The 16,158-nt window shown below is 37.0% G+C and overlaps 1 protein-coding gene across 10 annotated transcripts in view; it reads left to right on the top strand.

Moving 5' to 3' along the window:
• Nucleotides 1-16,158, top strand: part of RALGPS2 (Ral GEF with PH domain and SH3 binding motif 2) — a 119,176-nt gene that overhangs the window by 31,624 nt on the left and 71,394 nt on the right. For all 10 annotated transcript variants that reach the window (XM_062580924.1, XM_062580928.1, XM_062580927.1 and 7 more), the window contains one exon: nucleotides 6,031-6,081. In XM_062580924.1, the coding sequence (XP_062436908.1) occupies nucleotides 6,031-6,081 (51 nt within the window). The remainder of the gene's footprint in view (nucleotides 1-6,030; nucleotides 6,082-16,158) is intronic.

Raw genomic sequence — 16,158 nt, 5'->3', positions numbered from 1 at the left:
ATTTTCAAAGAGGAATCTGGAGGAGGGATAGGAGCTGCATTGCTGCAAGTAAGTTATGGTTTTCTGAGAAGGAAGGCAATCCATATGTGCTCACCGAACTGAGGGAAGGAATTGGAAATACTTTAAAATTCTGTTTCACTGGGCTTCTCTATATTTCTCAAAGGAAAAGTGCAATGAGGTATGGTTCTGATTCATCTCAGTGAAGAATCTCTAGCCTGACAGCCTTGTTGAGAGAGGAAAATGTCTTTATATGAAGCTGTGTGGTAATTGGGTCAGTATTTTGGTGTACTTCGGTACCAAGTCCAATCCCTCAATACCCATGAGGGCTAAAATGTTTTTAAACTCAGTTGTGGGGACTCTCATGGAAAGGCTTTCCCTGAGGGCATGCAAAAACTCCTATAGTTATGCAGGGGGGAAGAAGGCATCTCCCAACTGTGCCAGTGTCTTGTTTCAGAGCCTTAATTGCATGATGATCATTCACTGTTTCTAAAATATGATTTTCTCTCAAGTAGTTGAGGGTCTGGAAATATTGCTCATGCATTCATACATTAAAAAAAAAACTGCTTGAATTGTTAATATAGGATTTAGGACCAAAATGAATAAAAATATATATATATATTGTTCTCTCTGCCTGGGCAATGAAGAAGCTCTTCAATATATAAATGAACTTGCTAGACACAACACATCTGTAAGAAGAAAAAATTAAGTTTCCTTATCCTTGTATAACTGAAATGCTTATTTACAAAGAGCTGTCCAGACAACAGAATGATGAGGTAAATGCTGAGTAAGGGTAACCTCTACATTTTATATTGCACATATAATCTCTTTCTAACGTACAAAGCTGAGAGCTCAAAAAGCAGAATGGTTATTGTTGGCTTGCTTCATGTAATCAGTGTGAATGCTTGTTTTTTGGTTCAAATAGCAAAACATTAAGGCACGTTCAAGAGAGGGAGCTATCCAGGAATTTGCGTTGGCTGGGTTAAGGAGTTGGGAGGAGAAAAGTCTACTTATTGCATCTCTGCACTATAGAAACCAAACTAGTGTCCTTGTTTGTTGGGGTTGAAATTGCTCATGATTTGGTCTTGGTATGGTCTTGGTAGAAGTTATTTATAAGACTTGAGCAGTGCCATGTAAGATGAATATTGCAAATTATTTTCTAAGTTTTGTCATCTAAAAATGTTATTGATTAGAACTACAGTGTTTTGATTTGCTTAGCAGTGAGCAACCACCTTTTAAAGGGATAAACACTCAGTAAGGTATTTAGGCTTTATGACTTTGAATAATTTAATGTTTAAATGTTTTTACAAAACATATTTCTAAACTATTACCTGAGGCACACTGTCGCATCTACAAAGTTATTACCAAATATTTATGGAACAAAGATTTCTTTTTTTCCTACACTAAAGTAGCAATTTGATTTGGAGTCAGTATTCAGGCAAGTATTATTCTAGTTTAGCTAAGACATTTAAATCAACTAAGAAAAATTTTGGAGACCTGGGTGGGGGGGGGGAGGAACAAATTCCCCAGCATTCTGTTCTGCATTTTGTATGAACAACAAATCAGTTTTCTGTTTTATTTTTGAGGCTATTGTTGTAATTTTGTTTTAGTGGTGAGAGTTTGCACTTGAATGTCGGTGTAACCATTGTAATGCATGAGTTTGTAGTGAGAGTTTGCACTTGAATGTCAGTAACCATTGAAATGCATGAGTTTGTAAAGATTTTTTTTTTTTAATCTACCCTGGATCCCTCTCACATGTAACGAACCTTGGCTTTGTGTCTCTCGTCCTGTTACATGGTATCTCCTGTAACAGTGTAAAATCCATTTTTATGGCTAAACATCAACTCTTTGAAGATGCAATAGAGAATTACTTATTATAAATATGAGGCAAGCCATAGTTGTCTTTTGGGGCCCTCTTGGTCTTTAAGCCATTGAACAAAAATGACTGTTTTGAAGAAGACAGCCTGATGAATTCTCTGCAAGCAGAACAGTAGACCACTGAATAGTGGCAATCCTTAATTTTTAGAAATCAGCTTTGCAGGCTAAGTTAACTTTTTAAAGAATTTCATCATGAAAAGTTTTAGATTCAGGAATACATCCATTGAGTCAATTAAACTTTTAATGCCATACTAAGAAAGTCACCTCTTAGTCTAGTCAGGTTTTGTCATGCTTATTTCAGAAACTTTGAAGAACTCATTCTCTTTCAGAAAAAATCAGAAATCTAAGGACACAATTTCCCATTATTTTGCTTTTCCTTTTGTGAGAAGACAGACTCTTTCTTTCTTCACTTGATTTTCTTTCAGCAGAGGTGCTGGACAGAGATCCAGTCTGTTCCCAGCTGCTAGGGATTTGAACCTAGGACAAGAATGCAATTGAAAGAAAGCTTTGAAATTTTCTCCTCATAGCCTGTCTCTGCTGTTTGGACCCTAAGTGTCCACACTTCTGGGTTTTCCCCCTCAACCCCCAGTTTTTTAGTTTTGTTCATATATTGGGAAGCACAATGATACATTCAGCCCCAAATTGACTTAAAACCGTGCGTTTTCCAGAAGCCCTGGTGTGTACCCACGGGAGACCGAAGGTTGGGTCCTGTAACTGGTGTTCAGGACGGGAGTCTTCACCTTGGAAACCAAAAGGAAGCATTAACCTTTTTGCTGCAATGTGTGGCTGTTCAGTGAGTTGGGTTGGGTTAAGGAGGAATAAATCCGTGCTGTGCTCATGTCCTTTTAGCTCCTGAGTATTCGCTGCAGGCAAGGAAGTATAATTTGTCTGCCCAGAATGCTGTTGAATGCTTTACAGGAGTGGGATAGATCTTGTCCTTCCTAGTGAGTGACATCTGTTCCAGAAGCTGCTTTTCTTTTTTAAGGCAGGGGGTGGCAGACCCCACCTCTGTTACAGGAGTTTTTTTTTACAATGGTACAGACTCCCTGTGCAGTATTTAGATAGATCCTGGCCTCTCAGGGAAGCACTTCTTATGCATGCTCTATTTAAGACTCTTAAAATTTAAGAAATAACATCTGTAGAATCCTTTTGAGCCCTTGTTCTCCTGCTGTCTTCCTTCCACACCTTTTGAGGGAAAATGGCTTTTCCAGCAGCCTTTATATTTGTTATGTTTCCATTTTTTTCTGTAAGAGTGGTCTCTGAACTCATCTTGATTTGTGGGTAAGTCAAGAAATCGGTTTGTGTGGTTGATGTTTCCCTTTCTGATGATCATGTGTGTGTAATGTAAAGTTTCAGCTGTATCCTCATCTACTGCAGAGAGTTGTCAAGCATGTGGTGGCTGTTAGTAAGGTGGCAGTAGTGTCCTGTCCATGGCATCCTAATCCTTTCCCAGATAATCTGACCATGTTGGGAAGGGGTGGGAAATAGCATGAAGAATCCCCAACATTTGTCTGTGCTTATGTGCAAAATCATTCTGAAGCAAAATTCTCTTAATTGCAATTGGTAAATGCTTGTGTTGTCTGGTGCACTTTCACAACTTACTCAATTTCTTCACCAACCTTGGAGTGCAAAAAAATGTAGTTTTGGGATGCTGGGGTTGAGAGCAAAGTTACTTTAGGGCTGCTTTTGCCCAGTTTTGCCATAGGTGTGTACCGGGCAATAGGGAGGAGCCCAGAGCTTGTCTTCAGGCGTCACCAAAGCCGAAAAAACAGAAATCTCTGGCTCAAGGGATGAACATTTGTTCCTGTAGTGTGAAGGGGCGTTTGACCAATTCATCTTGAACTTCTATTTACTGGCTGGTACCTTACTTTGGCAGCTGATAGACTGCTGGTTGAGAGACTGAACTGATTACAGTGTTCTTTAGGTCTGTTAGTTATTGCTAAGATGTTGGTGCCTGCAAGAAAATAAAGGTAATCTCACTTCAAGTATAATTTACTTGTTGGTGTCAGTTCTTTGTGGGGTAAGCTAAAATTGCCCTTCTTGCAAATAGGTGTGTGCCAAGGACACTGCATTTGCAGTCCTGGTGATTTGAAATAGAATACTTAATATTATGAAATAGTTCTTAAAAGTAGGGTGAGAGCTTTTTTTCTTTCAAGATTAAGTCAACTTTTGTTATGCCTTGTAATTATAATAGAATGTTTTCATGCAGCAAGTTTGTTTTTAATTTGAAAGCCATCTTCAGTTTTTGACAGAAGGTTATCATATATTCTTATAGTTGCAGTGAGTACAGGGGAACAGAAGAGTTGAGGGCAAAGAATATTTGGGGGTACGTTCATATTCCTGACTTCATGTTCTTATTAATTCTTGGCTCCTAAAATAAACCTTGATTTGTCTGATACGCTTGACTTCATTTAAGCATTTATATTATTAACATACATGTTAATAATAACATATACTCTAACTTATACTTTGGAGATGGATAGTGTTGTTGATTGATTGTTAAACGACATTAAAAAATGGTAGTTACGAAATTAATTTTTAAGCTGACATTTAAATAGTTTCTAGATATTAATAAATTGTAGGTCTAAATTATCTACATCATAGCACATGTGAGTATATTCATGTTAGAGGACCAAGAGGTAAAGGTTTTGTACAGGATTTACTGTTACAAAAAAGCATTCAGACAAGCACGTTTGTGGGTGCGTATCATGTTATTTGTAGTTGAGAGTATATGATTTCTACTTGGATTGGTCTGTCTTAGTCTCACTTTATCCTAAGATTAGGGGAATATAAAATAGCTTCTAAAAAAAATTTATTTTAGAAGCAGTAGCAGGTGTCTAAAGCAGCAGCAGCAGCAGCTGACAAAGTTGAGCCTAGACTAAATTAGGGGCCATACAGCTTGGAAAAAGGAAGTGTATGAAGGGCTCATTGCTTCTTTTGGAACTCTTTACTGAGGAAGCAAGACTCCAAAGAGCCATGGTGGCAAAATAAGTTCTTTTCTCCTGCAAAAGAGTGGAAGATTTTCTCCTGCATCGAGTGTTGGTTATAGAAATTGTTACTGCTCAATATAATTTTAGCGTGTTTGAATGCCAGAATTCATGCCCAAAAGTAGGTGTAGGGGTCAAGGAGCTTTATCTGCTACAAAATAGATTTCTGTCTTGTTTGGCTAAACACATCCCTTCTCATTTACTAGAGTATTTTATTCTCCTTGCTACTGCTTTCTGTAAAATACAGGATCATATTTTATTCTTTTCTGTAAAATTGACTTCACCTGAGAAGCTATTCTACTATGGCAATCAATGGGAATTAGTTTGCAAGAGTCACAAAGCTGCCAGTACATGCTGCAGAGTGAATGCAAGGAGAAACTGCAGTTTTCAGGGATGCAGGAAAACATCTGTGTGACTTGCATCTAAGGAAACTTAAATCTCTGGATTCAATGTTACAAGGGTATTGTAATGTCTACGTCAAATGGTACTGGTCTTTCTGGGCTACCTATGTACTCTTTGAAAGAGATTATATTTTCCTTTGGATTATAGGCAGATTCTGTGCTTAAATGAAGGCTCTGTGAATATTTTTCAAAATGCGAAGCTACTTTTTTTTTTTTTGAGTTCACCTTTGCTTACTGTCCTAAAACTAAAAGACATCCATGATTAAAAATGTACTTGTTAATTCTGACTCCTTAGAAGTAAAATAGCTATACTTATTTTTAAAATATCTGTTGCTATGTAACTGAACAATTACTTAAATTTGCTGGTTCCTATGTTTCAACTACAGTCCAAATACAGACTTAATTTTAGGGATATTTCAACAGAAGTGTGCAATACCTAGAGTGAGATTCACAGTTTTAAGAGAAACTTTGAGCAACTGAAGTTACTTCCTATAGTTTCTATACAGTGTTTCTAAATATAAACTGATTTGCCCATACAACTGCAAGATTGTTAAGGAAAGTAATTTCTCATAATTTATTAAACCTCTGACCACTTGATTCTCTTGTACAGGCTGGCTCTGAGAGCTGTAACCTCTGAAATTAGCTACTGAATAAAACTGAAATAATAAAAGGAAACTAGAAAAAACAAATACAGTTGTTATTATGCAGCACAACATCTTAATGGAACAGGGTTAATTTTGAGCTTAACTTACGACTTTTTATTTCAGGGTCAGATAACGCTAATGGATGTTCCTGTATTTAAAGCAATTCAGCCAGAGGTGAGTAGTTCATGGATTTTGTTTTCAGTTTCTAGTCGAGAAAAGTTCAGGATTTCTTGCAATGTCAGCTAGCACATAAATCCTGGAATTGGAAAGTGTAAGTACATTCAATGCATATTGGGTTTTTTTCCACTTCTTACAGCTCTGAAGCAGATGGTTTTAGACAAAGATATCTGGAACTAATAGTGTGTTGAGGAAAGAACTATTGGTATTTAAACATGTTCAACTAATGCTAGGGGTAAAGTATCTGTTTTTAATATTTTCGAATGTTCAACTTCTTGACTATACTGATCATAATGTTTTAGATTCCATAAACATCTTGACTGTACTGATTGTCATGTTCATGATTACAGCTCCTGTTAGGTCCAAAGAAAAAAACAAACTATTGCCTAACTAATGGTTGAATTGAAGTTATAGTATGCCAAAATATGTATTAAGTTTGAATTGACATTTTTTGACTTTTTGAAAATGTTTAACGAACAAGATACCATCCCAGCCTTAGAGTTGTGAGACTAACTGTGCATCTCAGCATATATTAAAGGTATAACAGGAAGAAGTTAAAATGTTAGTAGAGCTAAAAGCAAATAGCAATCCCTCTTTGTATGTATGCACATGTACATTACATTGTCTTAATGGATACAGCAGCCTTTCTGCACTCTTGCTACTTGCTCTACCTAGAGTGCACATGCACATCTGGCCCAAAGTTATATGAGGGAGATCCAGAAGTGCAGTCTCATCTCCAGCAGAAAATGCACCTTAAAGGGCTTTAATGTTTTCTGTTATTCTTTTTAACTTTGCACTTTAATGAGATTTGTTCAGTAATTGCTAACATTTTCAAAAGCTTCTATATTGTGTACCAGAACTAGTGGTGTTTTTTAGCAAATAGCTGCATGTAACTTTTCTTAGTTTTGCCTAGTTTTCAATCATGACTCTAAATTCAGCTACTGAGTAGCTTTTTTTTTTTTTTTTTTTTTTTTTTTTTTTTTGTACATGGAAATAATGGAGTTTGTCATATCTAAGTTTAACAGAAACTGTAGCTGAATGTGTAGTCTTGTCTCTTACAGGAGCTGAATAGTGCTTCTGTTGTATCAGCAGCCTTTGTGCTTCAGTGTTGTCATGCTTTTATATTGCTGTGTGTGGCCTCACTGAGGAGAGGGGTATTGTTTGTAACTGGTTATTTCAGCTGTTCTTTGAACCAATATTCAAATGCTTCTTTTTTTCTTGCAAAAACTAATTTCTGAACCTCACATGTGCATAGCAGTTTCTTCGTGGATTTTTTGTAAGTCTGTACTTGATCTTGATTCTGAATAGGGGAATTCAACATTAGCAAAATGTATGAAATTCTTAGCCTTCAAACTTGTACTTTATGCCAGAGGTATGTATTTTATTTTTTTATCTCTAAGTCAGAGAACATGAGAATGGTCCTATAGAGCCATATCAGGAGTCCTATTAGCCTTTCTCCAAGTAGCCAGTAGTAGACGGTTAGTGAGACGGTATGAGAAACTGTATGTATATATTCGTATATCCTTCTAGCAGTAGGAAGCTAGGGACTTCCTGAGCTGAAAGCTGCCATCCGCATGCCATGTCTAATAGCTCATGATGGGCATTTCTTCTATGAATTCAGCTAACCCACTTTGAACTTGATTATACTCATGGTAATAAATTGGAAGTAAGTTACACGTCACATTTTACTGAGACAATGCTTTCTGCAACTGAAGTGTAATATGAAAATACTTCATTTTATTTATGTTTAAATCTTATTTTATGTATGACTTGTGCTATTCTGAGCACTAGTTAATTATTTTGCAGTTGCCTTTTCTATGCCCTTCAGGATTTTATTATGCTTTTATTGTATCTTTTCTGAACTTCAGTTTGAAACAGAAATACTACCCATGTTGTCTTTATATGGCAAGGGGAAAAATAGTGCCTTTACTCATCCTTTCCTGGGTTTCTCTAACTGCTTTACATCTTCTTTGGAAAAAAAGTGATCATAACTGCACCTTGTATTTGAGATGCATTTGATTTGTGGGTATATTAGGATAATATACAGATATCTTGTTGTTTTCTTTCTGTTTTTAAATAACTCCATATTCCTTTCGGATTGTAGCCTGACTTGAACTGATGTTTTCAGTCTACACAATGACTAAAATTATAAATTTTTTATTCTGTGGGCACTGTTTTATGCTTCTCAAAGTTTTTTTTTTAACTGCCCATTTGTTCCAGTAGCTTAGAAGTCGTTTCAGCCCGTCAGTCATACTTTGACCATCAAACTGTTTTACTGATAGCAAGCTTTTGTCATGTTGCTATTTGTCTCTTGCAGATTGCTGAAGAAAGTTTTGCTTCTAGCAGAGACAACTGTGGAATAAGTCCCTTAATTGTGATTACTGTATTTGATCATTTGTCTACCCACAAATTTTTGAAGACTTCCTTTTAGTGTGTATTTGTAAAAGATTTTGTGACTTAGCTTTCCTGTCTTCAGCAAACAGTCCTGTGTATTTTTTTGCTTGTTTATTCTTTTGTTTTAATCCCTTAAAGAGCCTTCTGTTTCATGTCTCTGGCTTATTTTAGTCTTCCGTAGCAGGTTTTTTTTTTGTTGTTGTTGTTTGTTTTAATGGGCAGAATGTTACCAGGTTATTCCACTAGGACACCAGTGTAAAAATTGCCCTTCTCATAATCTTTCAAGTCTTTTACCATCTTTGCTGATCCTTTTGAATACTTTCCTCATATCTGTGTACTTTTCTTTCTAATGCTGTTATGGCTGTGTAGGGTTTTTCTTTCTTTTTATTTGATTCTTGCTTGAATCATAAAGTTGAATAGGTATTGGATGCTTTTACAGAATGCCTCTTTTGGTTACACAGCTTCAAAGGACTGGATATCAAAAACATCAGCAGTTTAACTGTTTAAGACTTCCTAATGATCTGCTGATGCAGAAATCTAGTTTAAATGATATACATAGATATCTTATCACTGCTCAAGCTTGATGATAGAGTGCACAGAACGAGCAGTCAGCTATACAACAGCCACAACGAGGAAATAAGTGAATTAGAGATATTGGTAGTGATCCAGACCTCCATATCTCAGAATTTGCTGCTGTTTTAATACTACCTCCTCTATCATGCTTTGTTGTATGAGCAAGTCACTCATAAGTATGAGTAAGTCACTACAGCAAGCCACTGGGAGAGAAGCAATGTCAAGAAACCACACCTAGTTTTACAGGCTATTTCAACTCATTAATTGTAAAGCGTGAAGGGGAAAAGCAGACTAAAGTAGTGGAGTTTTGTTTTTGAAAAAAATGGAAATTAAGGTAGGAAAGTAAATCAATGTAATATAATTCCTTTAAAGAAATCTGTATGTACTATGCCATATAAATCCCTATCACACTTATACTTCCTAGAAGTATTCACTGAAAAATAACCTTACCTTATAAGGAAACTGTTTTGTCACTCCTCACATGTTTGCACACAGGCAGCTGAAGGCATTGACAACGAGCAGGTATGATCTATCCATTGGTGCTCCAACACAGGTAGGCGGAGGTATGTGGTCTTGCATCTGACATGCCTCTGAGTCATATATATGGAAAAGGGGCATACAGATTGCTTTTCAGGTCAAAAACAGCTAGGCACAATTAAAAGGCTCTTCTCCCATTTTCAGAAGAGAACAGACATGGAACACTCCCAGTGTGCCCAGAGATGTGTTGACAGCAGATTAATGAAGTGTTTTAGGTCTCTGAATTTCTTTGAAGCATTTATCAGGCTAGGCATGCTATAGCCATGCCTTGATTCAAGAGGCAGGCCCTTACACATGCCTTTAGATGTGCACTTAAACACAAACCACTGAGCCTATTTTCTCCATATAAAAGCACTTCTAAATTGAAGCTTGAGTAAATGAGTAAAATGCATTAAACGCATTGAGAGTGAGTTTTTTTTAACATCAGTACTCAATAGATGCTCTATTTAGAAATAACAGCCTTTTTCCGTGTGTGTAGTAGGAGGGGTATAAAAAGCGTCTTCCCTGACACGTAAATATTTTAAAACCTACTGCTTATTACAGATGGTTGTAGTTCACTAGCAGACCCTAACAGTCTGAATTTCCATCATCATCCTAAACTTCATAAAACAATATTTGAATGAGTGTTCGTTACAGTTTAATAGCTTTTCATGTTCCACCCTTCCTGAGTAAGGATTCTGAAAGGTGTATTCCAATATGCTTTTTTTTAGTACAACCAGAGGTGAATTTTCACCTTTAGGAAGTGTGTAAGAACAGCTATCTAATGTGTTGAATCTTTTTCATTAAAGTATTGAAGGCTTGTTTTCTAAAAACTGACATCAGAATTTTATTTCTCCTTGGTGTCATTCAGCTCTGGATTTTGTCAAGGAACTAATTTTTTTACAGTCATACATAGTAATTTTTCTTCAGGCATCAAAATTAGTGAGCAAACTCATAGCACATACTTAAGCAGTTCTTGAGCCTTTTGCCAGTGTATTTAACAAATACAGCTTTTCCTGCCTATATTCAAATTCCTGTTGTCCAATGTATCATAGCAAAGCATGTTTTTTGAGATGTGGTAACACTTGAGGGCTGGTTCGTGTATTCTGTTCTTTGGAAACAGGTAAGTTCTCATTTTTAATGCTGGATAGAATAAATTAGCAAAGAATTAAGTTAAGGATGCATATTTGAAAGATCCATGGTTCTCATGGACTCAGACTAATACATTGAAAGAATGGTAATGATACATAGTTCTATGCAAAAACACAAACCTTGCTTTCAAGGTACTTAATTTTAATCCTATTTCAGTATCACACAAACTCTTTGAGTAATATGACCTGTAAACAGTCTTCAGCTGGCTTTGCGCACTCCTAATAGCGGTATATGGTTTTGTGGACTGACAGAGGTTCAGGAACCTTATAGCAAGTCGGTTCCTACTGAGACTTTATGAAAGCAAATTTTTGGAGTCAGTATTACAAACAGAGCTAGAGTTCACCACCACTGCAGTTCTTTCCTGTTGATGGCTAGCAGATAGCAGCCTTTTCTCATGGGCCAATGTCTTGGTTTGTTTTTCTCTTCTAACACTGATGCTTTTTTTCATGTTGTTCCCCCCCGCTCCCCCAAACATCCTCTTTAGAAGACTTTAGGTAACCGTATCACTTGGTGTCTGCATTTTTCCACAGCTAAACTGCGTAACTAATAGCAGGGAATTGCTGAGACCTCATTGTTCATCTATAGCAAAAAGTCCAGAACAGCGAGTGGTGTGTGCTGTTTTCATTTTTACAGAGTTGGAAAGAGAATTGATGTTTCTTTTTTCTTGTGAAAGACTGTTCTCCCGGATTGTGGTTCGTGCTAACTTTTTACTTCAGTTACTATCAAGTCAATTATTATCAAGTAGCTGCTGTAATTGTATTATAAAGTAACAAATAATGATGGTCTGTATCACTTCATTTTATTGAAACAATGCAATAGGTTTTTTTAAAATCTTGTTTGTATTGTGACCAACAGGAATGCTGCTACCTCAGCTAGAGCGGTGAAAATCCAAACTCTGAAATTACCTTGTCACACAAGCTTTCCGTGTAGTCATTATCTTTGTTGCTCTTGAACAAACCATATCCATCTACTTTTTAAGCTTGTTTCTTGCCTCACAACTATTACAAGTAATAGTCCTGTGTACTGCTCCCAAAGATTTTATTTTCTATTGATCTGAAAAAACAATGAAAAGATTTTCATCCAGTCCTTGACAGTCCTTTATTGATGTTCTCTCTCCACAGAGCTAAAGCAGAAATTTGTTATTTGTTTCAGACGACGCCTTTCAGCCTTTATTCCATCCCTGCTTTTTTCAGGTTCATGATTTTGTGCTGGCAGTCAGTTGCCTCATTTCTGTTAGATGCTTTTGCCTTTTTTTGTGCAGTCTCTGAAACAGTATATTGTCTGAAGCATTTGATTCTCTGTCTCAGGAAGTTCTGAAAAGAACTTTCGAATGTACCTAGATGTTGTTGCCTAAAGACAGATTTGGCAAAATCAGGCCTATCAGATTGCAACAGGTTGGCAGTTCTGTCCCCTGCTGTCCTTAGGGAAGCTGGCAGCAAACCCCAAATACAGGTCACTGTTGGCAGTCCTTCAGAGTGATAACCTGTGCTTTCTACGCACATCTTGTCTAAGGATGAACCTTGAGTAGTCCACATTAATAATAGCTTTTTTGACGAATAGGATATTTATTGCACAGTGTTAGGCAGCTGCTTGAGAATTATTTTCAATATAAGTGGAATCTATTCATTAGCTTTTTTACAGGGAGAGTCTCTGAAAATTGCAGCTTATTCTGTGGAAGTGGGAACAAACTATTCGGACTGGGGAAGCAAATAGCACGTCAAAAGATTTCTGATACACTATATATGTATCGTGACAGCAGCAGCAATCAAGTTGACTGGCAGTTTGTGAATAGAGGGAAAAGATGAGGCTAATGTCGCTTTATCATATTGCAAGGAAATGTTTAATTAGGAAAGACCAATCTTTGCAACGCAGTCGAAACAAAAGGTGGTGATACAGTTCTGCTATTAGTGGTGTTCTCCCCCCTGCCCCTTTTGTAGCAGTAGCTATCCGGTTTGCCCCTACCTGAGCTTGTAAAGCCATGCCTTTTCCTTAGTACTAATTGCTGCCCCACAGATTGACCTGTATTAATATCCTGGGTTCAAACATGTTGCTTGATTTCCTACATATCAGCCACAACAACTTTGTTTCATGCTGCTAGCAAAAGAGAGATGGAGAGCTTAGCATAACTCACGTGACTCAGGATTATAGTGCAGTTGATCACTTTTGTTCAGGGGGAGCCCAGAGCATTCATCTAAACAGTTACCATGGCTTAGGTAGTATACAGTGACATCCCTTGTCTGAGCTTTCAGCAGATCTTATTGTTGCAAGTTACTTTTGAGAAAGCAAAGTAGAACTGTTTTTTTTATTAATAATTATTCTGAGTGGACTACAGTATAAGAAATGCAGCTAATACAAGAACTTTTATCTGCTGTGGAAAATTCAATCTGTATGAAAGCAATCTGCATTTTCCTTGTCTGTGAAACAAGAAACATGGAATTCCTCAAGTCAGTCATAAGTTTTCCATCTGTTCCCTGTGAATGAACTGGTTTTTCTTTCTTTTAGTGGTTACAATTTTCTAGACAGCAATGATGAAAAAGCAAAGGGTGGTCATGGGTTTGCTCACTTGTATTGCCTCTAGTTAGGTTAATAACATATATATGTTAATAAATGGCACTTGTCCTGAAGTGGAATGTGCAGGTAGTAATGCTGATGTAAAATCAGTGTGGGAAAAGGATAATAACAGAGGGAATGTTGGAGAAACTAAGGACAAGCAGCAGAGGGAAGCTAGTTCCATTTTGGGACTATTGAAGGGGAAAAACAAGCTAGTTATACATAGGAGAGATGTCCCACAAGTAAAGTGGAGAAGCCATCTGTGCAGGAGGTAGAAGAGAATGTCTAATAACAGAGAGGAAATTAAAGCAAGAAGATACGTGCGTGCATTTTTGTATGCCTTTTACATTTTTCTTACACTACTGAAAGCTCCGAAGCCTGTGTCTCTACTGCAGTTACTTTGCTGCTGGCCAGTCATGTAGATGTTGGGTTAAGCTCTCGAAGAACCTGAAGCGACAGCACGGAGTGAGGGCCTGCATAACTGTTCCTCAACGTTTCTCTAAAAGATTTTGATGCGTGCCTTTTCAGTCATGAGCAGAATCTTTAGAACATTATTATGTGCCTGTTAAACTCTTCACTAAAGAACGTGCACAGAGCCAAAGGATTCTCAAATTTGATGCCATAAGCAGCTACCGGTACTGCTGTGTGAGTTACTTCTGCTTCTGTGCTAAGTTTCAAGCATGGGTAAGAAAGGATAAGCCTTTGACCCTGCCTTTTCTCAGGGGATGCAATGTAGTCTAGAACCATCTCAGTCCCGTTCCTATTTTCTTTCTACCGTACCCCTATGTTCTCAAATTATCTTAACCCTAAATCTGTTACTGGTGTTTTGCTACTTTATCTCCTCTTTAGTTGACAACTTCAGCTCATGCCTCCTACCTCCTCTCATCTCAGAGGTTGTCTTCTTTCCCCTTTAAATCTTGGAGCTCGAATCTACTCATAACTCACCTACCTTGTTGTATACCTCAAACCTGTACATGTTTCCTATTGCATTCTCCACAAATTTAATCCACCTCTAATTCTGATTGTATAAATATAAATTTGTCCTTAAGCTTAATCCTGTTACTTGTGTACTAGCTAAAGGTCCTTAGTAGTATTTTCTACTTAAAAGTTGTTTCTGTAGCTAATTGTCTGTGCCACCAACCCCAGTGCCAACTAACAAGGTCTGCTTCTGCCATATGTACCGTGTAAGCCCTTACATGTACAGTATCAAGATGGGTGGCTTTTACCCTGAATCATCATAGCTTTTTTTTCCCCTCAGTAATGATAATTGAATGAATGCAAGGACATGCCCTGAATTATTACAAAATTACCATGTTTTCACTAAACTTCAAATAGCAGCTAGATTTTTTTTCCCCCCCCCCACTCTTAAGGAATTGTAATAATCAGATGCCAGTAGCAATGAGTTGCTGTGTATTCTCCTGAAATGCAGTGCTGTGCTTATGTTGATCCAGTGGAAACTCCAGCACTGGGAGATGTTGAAGCATAGAGAATCTTAGGAAGGCGCCCAGGTTGTTTCCTTTCTTGTTTGTACCTCCTTGCAATGGAAACAACTCAGGGCTGAGCAGACATCTAGCACTTCATCTTTGAAGCGCAAATGTAAGATGTGCGTGTGATAAATGATAGAATTTTCCAGGCTAGCTTTTGAATGCAGAACTTCCTGGAGAAATTCAGAGGAATGGCCCTAAATGCAAAGTTAGACTGCATTCTTTCCAGTGTCTGTGAACAGGAGTGTTTGTAGTCTTCTCTACCAAATGCACAGACTTCAAGTGGGAGATTTAATTAGAACTTAACTGCTTTTCAAATGTCTCTCCTCCCCTTAGAGCACTTCGGGATAACATCCTGTTCTGAGGTTAAAGTTTAGAATATCCAGATTCTGAGATCTTCCTTTTAAATATGGCTGTCTTAAATGGTACAATTACTAGTGAAATATGAATCTGTATATCTACTTTACATGTTAGTTGAATGCATAATGCAATAATGGTTTTGCTAAGGGATTATCAATGTAATAAAACTGAGTGGAAGATGTGAAAATAAAATATGAGTAAATAAAAATGAAAGGCTGGACCTTGCTATTCTGCCACGTCGATTAAGTTGTCTCTGTATAGGATGTTTTTCATGATGGGTTTCGATCATCGCTGCGGAATAGGCTATATATGCTGCATGCTGTGTATATTTGCATCTATTCTGTGTACTGTTTTACATGAATAGAAGCTTATTAGTGTTTACTTTTAAAAATTTACTTGTCAGTTAGACAAGTTAGTCAGCCCAACTGCTGACTGATCCTAGATATTATAACATCTAGGAGTCACAAAGTAATGCTTTCTTAGACTTTATAAATTATTTAAATCAGTTAAGCCTACAGTTTTATAGAGTGTTCAAGTACAGGAACTATATGTGTATATATTTTAAACACATATCCACTGGCCCCCTTTTACTCAAACTAATTGCTTGGGTGCTAACTTAATAAAATAAAACTAGCCTTTTTGGAAGAGAGTTGGAAATAGTGTTGTCTTTAATTGTTGCCACAAAAGATGACAATTCTGGTTTTCCTTCAATGCAGCTCACTAAAAACAATGGGACGTGTCTAGATGAAGCTAATGAGGTATACCAACTTGGTAGACTTAAAAATAAATGTCTTAAGGTCATCTAAAACCATGAGGCATGGTGCTCTTCCTAGCTCAAATTTAAGTTTAAAGGGGTATTTTCTGTGGTAATGGAATAGACCTTGTATTTTACTTGTTTTTAATAGTAAAAATTCAATTAAGAGAAGTCCTTAGTTCAGTAGAAGATGAATTGTGAAAATATTTAAAAACAATTCATGAATGATATTTGTGGAATCTCAAAACTTACAAAAGACTTACAAAAAAAAGTTAGAAGAAATGCAATTGC

The sequence above is a fragment of the Rhea pennata genome, chromosome 8 (genome assembly GCF_028389875.1).
Source record: "Rhea pennata isolate bPtePen1 chromosome 8, bPtePen1.pri, whole genome shotgun sequence".
Taxonomy (NCBI): domain Eukaryota; kingdom Metazoa; phylum Chordata; class Aves; order Rheiformes; family Rheidae; genus Rhea; species Rhea pennata.
Note: the sequence above shows the minus strand (reverse complement) of the source record. Positions and strands in the feature narration are given on the sequence as shown.